This window comes from Haliaeetus leucocephalus, unplaced genomic scaffold (genome assembly GCF_000737465.1).
Source record: "Haliaeetus leucocephalus isolate CR32 unplaced genomic scaffold, Haliaeetus_leucocephalus-4.0 Scaffold1014, whole genome shotgun sequence".
Taxonomy (NCBI): Eukaryota; Metazoa; Chordata; class Aves; order Accipitriformes; family Accipitridae; genus Haliaeetus; species Haliaeetus leucocephalus.
The window spans coordinates 1739848-1746830 of record NW_010973450.1 but is presented as its reverse complement, the minus strand read 5'-3'; the positions used below and the strand labels follow the sequence as shown (position 1 = coordinate 1746830).

Sequence of the window (6983 nt, the reverse complement as noted above, 5' to 3'; positions counted from 1 at the left end):
GGGGCCGGTGGGGCGGCGGGGGAGCGGGTTGAGGGGACGGGGATGATGGCGACGGCTGAAGCCCGTTCTCCTCCGCCCGCAGAACCTGAGCGCCGGGATGGCGGTGGCCGGGCTGCTGGTGCTGGCCCGCAGCGTCCGCATGGTGAGTGCGGCGGGGCGGGGGGGGCCCCCCCGGGCCGGCGGCGGGGGGCCCGGGGCGGCGGCGGGGAGCCCGGGTTGACGGCGCTGCCCTCCCAAGCGGCGTCTCCGCGGCCGGAACGGAGGGGCAGCTTCCTCGGGCCTTCTTGTTTTCCGACGCAGAAGCGTGTTCTGCACCTCCCCGGTTCCCGCGGTCACGGGTCGCTCGTGGGGTCCGAACTGCCTCGCGCCGCTTAGCCCAAAGGGAGGGCGAAGTAGAGGTGTTTTCCTCGCCTCTTTTCTCCGTGCTTCCACGAGCAGAACTGCTTTTTGAATATTTTTAAACCTGGCCCTAGCACTTCCTTCTCTTCCTAAAACGAGCGGTTCACGGCAGGCGCTAACGCCTCGCCGCTAGCAAAGCTGCGTCTTCGCAGGTAGGGAGCGACCCGTTCTCCCGTGGTCTTCTACCTGTTTGAAAAATAATAGTTACCCCAGTCTTCCCTCTGCACAATTCCAAATGCAGTTCGCCCTGAGAGAACATTTGCATAAAGTTTTCACTTTAAAATATTACCAGAAAGCCGGAACTACAAAGGTTGCCAGAATTCTTTTTTCTCTTTTTTTTTCCTCTTTTGTTTGGGTTTTGGTTTGATGGTTTGGGGTTGGTTTTTTTTTAAACCAAGGGTTTGGGAACGTGTTAACCAGGTTGTTGGAGCTTCCACCACACGTGAGATCAGACTTGAACAACTTCTGTTTGTAAAAACCCTCAGGCTTTCTGCCTGCAAGGTCCTGAATCTCTGTATTCCTGGTGGGAGACCTCACGGACCACAAACGGGAAGGTTTGCTGAATAAATAATGTACAGTAGAAAGCTCTTTGAGTTTAGTCGTGGTATTTTGGTTTTTTATTTCCCCCAATGGCTGGCGCGTCACAGCAGTTGTAGATAAGCAGGTCGATACTTTTCATAGTGGTGTGTGTAGAAGTAGGTCAGTGTTCTACAAAAGGCTTCTTCCAGTGAGACCTCTAGACGTTAGTGTCTGAAATTGTGGGTGTTAGGCCGTCCCCGGTGCCTGTCCTTCTCCCTCCACCCCCTAAACCAGTGGCCGCTTGGTCCCTGCCCTGCTGCAGGCCAAGTCTTTGCTGCTGCTAAGCTTAGTTTTCCTGTGTGATCATGTAACTGTCCCTTTGAATCCTCCCGTTAATCGGTGGCTATGGTATCAAATTTTATCTTCTTGTGATCTTTTCAAAGGTGTACACCTGCTTTTGTCCCTCTCCTCTTTTATTCCTTTATCACAGGCTGTGTTGTTTCTGTCCTCCCCGCTCCGCCTTTGTTTTCAGTGTGCCTGCTCTTTGCTAGCATCTCTAAATACGTCTTGGCTTCCTTTCAGCCTTGTTCTAGCAGGGTTCAGGCCACTTTAAAACACTCTTTTCGTGGTGAATCAAATGAACTTCAATATGCAGTGCTGAAAAATGTGTTTCTGTTCTTTCTCTAAACCTCGCTTTCATGCCCACCCCTAATATTGCAAGTCCTGTAAAACAGGGAACATCCCTAAGTGTCTGGAAAGGCCAGCATGTAATGGCTCCTGCAGCTGATTACCATTAAAAATATATACATATACTTGCCCATGCTGTCTAATAATAGATCTGTAATTAGCCAAACTATTTTAAGAAGTTGTTGGATTTAATGTGATTGTAACTGCCTTTTTTAAAAAAATTTTGTCTTGCTCTTCTTTCCGTCAATAGACAGCAAAGTTTACAAGTGCTTTGGATATACCTGTGGAGTTTGTAGAAAAGAATGTGAAGTTGCGGGGAAAATTTCATCGCGTAACTGAGAAAGGCCTGGAAGTTGAACACATTCCCATTAGCATTCCTTTCATTACATCGATTCAGAGAAAATGTAAGTAAAAGTACGTGAAGAACAAGGGTAGGAATGAAACGTTGTTCTTCATGCGGCTACACGGAGAACAGGTAGGGGTAAGCTTGAGAGGAAGGGTTAAGGTACAGTTCTGGCTCTGCCTTTTGGTCTTTCCCTACTTTACAGGTGGGAAACTGGGGAATCGGAGGCTGCGAGGAGACCTGTAAAAAGGGCTTGCCAGTACAATATTTGTATTAATTAGCATCATTATCGTGATATTTTTCTGGCAGCAAAAGCAGGCAGTCCATTTGCTTGCATAGCTCATCTCCTTCCTGGCAAAAAGACTCTATTGGGATTACGCGGGTTTTTTTTACGGATGAAGATCTGGCAGCTACACATACAAACCGCATTCTTGGGGACAGTTTTCCTGTGACTTTGCAGAAGCCGTCCATCAAGTCCGTGAGTCACAGGGGTGCTTTGCGAACACCTGCAGGCGCTAATGCTTCTTGCCTATTGTTTCTGCCCCTTCAGATAAAGTGATAGTGACTGATAATGAAAGCAGTTCTTTCTATTTGTATGCAAAATAAACCAGCTTAAACCACTTATGCAATCTTGAATTAATTTTTTTTACTGAAGGAGAGATGAGACCAAATTCTTATTCGCAAATAAGTAGTGCTTTGGGGAACTAAAATGTATTTTTGGGATTTTTTTTTAAGTCCATGGGAATAAATTCATTACCAACAGCTGAGGGTCTGTGCAAAGCATGAAATTTCCTTTGCTGCATTCAGTAACAAAGTTCTCTCTTTCTATAATCAGGGCAATCAAAAGGTCTTCTGCTGGTAAGGCTTGCTGGAGTGGAGTTGGCTCCGACCGGCGTGGCCTGGTTACAGCGAGAGTTGAAACCCGAACAAATGATATGGTTCCAACTTCTTGGAAGGGAGGACTTGTCACTCGACTGCCTTGTTTTAGTAAATAAGGTAAATGCAGTGGCAAAAATTGACTTTTATCTGCAGTTTTGAGTTTGACTGTGGTTATGCAATTCAGTTATCTCAGTACATTTAAGGAATGTTATTATTTAATTTATATATATATAAAATATATATATGTTTATAATTATCTATCTTGATATGAATTTTAAATGTTGTATTTGTAAATCTGATTTCAAGACCAGTATTTTTGCCGACTGGTTCATGACATGAGTGTTATTTGTCTCTCAGATAGTGCTAGGCTATACTGTGTAGTTCTGATTAGCCTAATGTTTAGTCTATCAAATGTTCTCTCACAAATGTCTTGCATTAGTATTAGGTTTTAACAGTCTGCTGGGTTCCTCTTAACTTTTAACTCTTTCTGCCAGAGCGTAGATTTAGCCACAAGTAAAGCTTGTATCTCGGAGGGACTTCACACAAAAAAATAAATAAAAGTGTTTTAAAAGTGAAGTGAATATCTTATTTAATGTGCCTTTTTATAGGGTCGATTTCTCAGCGTGTGCTTAAATGAAGAGCTCTTGAGACAAGGGCTTGGCAGAACAGCACGTATTGAAGGACTACATCATGATTCCCGCCTGTACTGGAAACTTCACAAAAGACTGCTTCGAGCAGAGTTAAAGGCCTTGAAGAAAAATAAAGGAATATGGAAAGAAGAAAGCTACTCTGAAAGAATCAGAGATCGTATAAGCAACAATAAATTTGTACAGACATTGAAACAATTTGCAAGCTGGTTAAGAAGCTCTATTCAAAGGTAAAAAGGGAGACTTGCTTGGAGGAATGCCAGTTACCTATGTTATGCGCTTTACGTAAAGTGTAAGTTTATGATAAAAAACAGTGCCATGATTTCAAGGGTCCCTGTCTTGAACAGAAAACCCATAGTTACTTCATGCCATATTATAACCCCTATGAGATTGAAATTTAGTAGTAGCACGCAGGCCACAAATTAAAATGTTCTGAAGCCGAACTTTTTCACAATGACGACCTAAGTTAGTTGTCCAGTTTTCCACCTGCTAAACACCTACACAGCTCTGTTAACTGCCTAGTGAAAGCAGTCGACAGTCCAGTTTTTAGGGAGGTGCAGAGTGTTAGTTCAGCATGTTGGGCCTTAAATGCTTCTCTGTTACATGTCATTACTACGTAGCTCACATTGGTTAGAAAACTCCATTTCAGACCTTTACAAAGCTTGTGGTATGTGTTTACACACGAGCATTTTGTTTGAATTCTGTTCTAACACTGCTTTTGTGTATAATTTGTGTTTCAAAAATCTTTCATCTTGAATAATGGGTTGCATTGTTACCAATATAAAAGGTAATTTGTTACAGCTGATCTTAAAAAGCTGATAAGGTCATAACAAATAAACGTTCTTGGGGGAAAAAAAAACCCAACAGTTGGTATATCAAGAATATAAATTAATATGTCAGTAATCCAAATTTTTAGAAGACAACATTCAACTGAAGAGAAAAAACTGATGCTGTTTTTTCTGATGGTTCTATAAATATCTAAAATTAAGATGAAAATAAAACGTTAACATGAAATTTGAAAAGGTGGACCATACCATACTAAGAACTTAAATTCTTGGTTTTGTTTTATTTTTGAAATGCGTGTTAAGAATATGAGAGTGTATTGTTCTTTATTTTGTAAATATTCTCAGAATAGATTGGATTTCTTATGTTCATTGTTACATGTTACCAAGCACTTGACCTTTGTTTAACCTCCCACAGTCCTAATATTTATTTAAAGTGTTTTACAGATTTTCTTTCTTTCTGTGCGATTCCTTGCCTACCAAATACTAGAGAGAAGAGCGTGGTACAAAATAATCTTAATAGCTGAACATTGCTTGTCTGACAATTAGTTGCTATGTCATTTTCTCTGCTGACTTCAGGGCAAAATCGTGAATCCTGACACTGAAAAAAAAAAAGGCAGCTTCTCCTTGGGTAAGAATAGATGTCAGTGCTTCTTCACTATTTTCGTTCCTGGGTCCTCTCAGGGGTGAGGCTGGTTTTTGCAAAGCACAGTGAGCAGGTAGCCATGAAGTACCTGTAGCGCAGACCTCAGTGTTGGAAACCAATGTGGGGGACGGGAAGTGGCTCTGTGGGCAGAAGCAGACCTTGACAGGAGCTGGAAACTGAATCTGTGCCTGTTTAAAAAAAAAAAAAAAAAAAGGGAAAAAAAGTGAGGCATCTGGTTTTATGCATTATACGGTGAAGGGCTAGGCCAACCACTGCTGTGGTACTTGGACATACAAGTCACGGTCAGGGATTCGGGATTGGCCAGGGCATTCTCTGAAGCAAAATTCAAAGTTGATTTTGAACTACAAATTCAGCTTCAGCAATAATCCACTTCTCCTGGGGGATTATAGGTGTTCCTGTTCCTACACTTTGTAAGTAAAAAGAGCTTTTCCAAACTGGGCATAATTGTACAGGTAGGATTTTTTTTCTGTAATAATTAAAAATAATTCTACCTGGACTTTGCACTTCTATTTTGTAAATGAGTCATAGGAGGATTTATCAAAAAAATCCCCTGTAAAGCTGAGAGAAAAATCTCAGGAAACAGCATGCTACATTTCCAGCAAGCAGAGGTGAGGTGTGGGTGAGTGTGAACCAAGCTTGTTCCCTCGCAGTCTTGTCTCTTAGCCCTTTTTAGCCTTGGTGAAGTTCAGAAAAGCCCTAGAGATTTTTCTGAATTACACCAAATAGCTGTATCCTTTGCGTTAGGTTGTGGTTTATGAGGGTTTTTTAAAGGGTGGCAATACAGCTGCTGTATCACTTCTGTCGAGGAAGCCTCCCCTTGGTCTGAACTAAATTAAGTTCCCTTCCCTGTATTGGTGGCTGTGAGGTAGTCTTACAGAAATAATTTTGGAAGGAACTGTGGAGATGGATATCCAAATCTTTGAATTCAGGCCTCCGATCTCCTTTTGTGTTTGTTGCACAAGACAAAAAGTTTTGGTGATGTGCTCTTACTGCAGATCTCGGTCAGAATATAAACCCAGGGAAGCAGCTTTGCGTAAGGGATCATTGCTGTAACGGACAACACTAGTCTCACAGAGAGTAACCTAGTGGTGCGGGATTTGGGATTGCAGTGACAACTGATTTCATGAAAGTCAACTCCTGTAATTGTTTGTTAATGCTGTTTTCCTTATCATCCAGGCTTATCTGTTTTAAAAAAAACCACCACCACACCCTCCCCCCTCAAAAAAGCACAACTCAGTTCAAAGCTGTGCTTTCCATCTGTGCAAGGCTTGAGAGGTTGCAGATCCTGTCTCCGTGGGAGGCCTGTCTATTGAAAAAGCGGTAACAGGAGTAGAAACAAATAGCTCTGCAGAACCGAGTTGAGGAACCGGCTGGGAGGTCAGGGGAGAAAAAGCACTTTATTATCTAAAAACACCCTGCACTGCCTCTGAGGAGCACTATCCCGTTCCTTTAGCCCCAGCTGCAATACAGGCAAGAGTATTTCCAAGCAGAGGGTGCAGTTCATGTGTGACTGGGAATGAGCATAAGGACAAGAATGAAGTGGTTTATCTCTCTCGCCTTGGCTCTGCAACTCTGAATGCACGGTGAGCAATAAAACATCTTAAAAAGATCATAGGGGGTGAGAGGTGAGGCCTCCAAATGGCCCACTAAGAAAAAGATCTTCAGTTTTGCACAGGCCTTTTGCTGCCGGTGCAGCATGTAAGGCAAATGGTTGCCATAAACATTACCAGCCTTTTTCGGAGCCCACCCAAAAGCGGTGGGCAGGGTGCCGTTCATTAGCGTCCTTTCCTGACAGGCTAGCAAAGCAGCTTGGCCCCGTGCGTGGAGCGAGGCCTCGCTGCCACACAGCGATGGGTGCCTGGGATGGCTTCCCCCCGCCAAGGGACAGGAGAGACAGCGCAGTCACCTTCCCCAGGCTACACCTCCTCTTCGTTGCAGTATTCCCGCTCCTCTCCCGGTCCGTCAGAGCTCACACCTGCTGGTTCCCTCCAAAACGCTCCTCAGTCACCCACGGGACTATCAGATATCTGAAGTTATAACTCCGAAAGCGGAGTTTTAGA

General features: G+C 43.6%; 1 protein-coding gene across 1 annotated transcript in view; it reads left to right on the top strand.

Moving 5' to 3' along the window:
* Positions 1-4398, top strand: part of LOC104842569 (acetyl-coenzyme A transporter 1-like) — a 13208-nt gene extending 8810 nt beyond the window's left edge. The window contains exons 2-5 of the mRNA XM_010584998.1: positions 83-142; positions 1856-2009; positions 2784-2944; positions 3436-4398. Of these exons, the coding sequence (XP_010583300.1) occupies positions 83-142; positions 1856-2009; positions 2784-2944; positions 3436-3708 (648 nt within the window). The 3' untranslated portion in view covers positions 3709-4398. The remainder of the gene's footprint in view (positions 1-82; positions 143-1855; positions 2010-2783; positions 2945-3435) is intronic.
* Positions 4399-6983: the final 2585 nt, after the last annotated feature.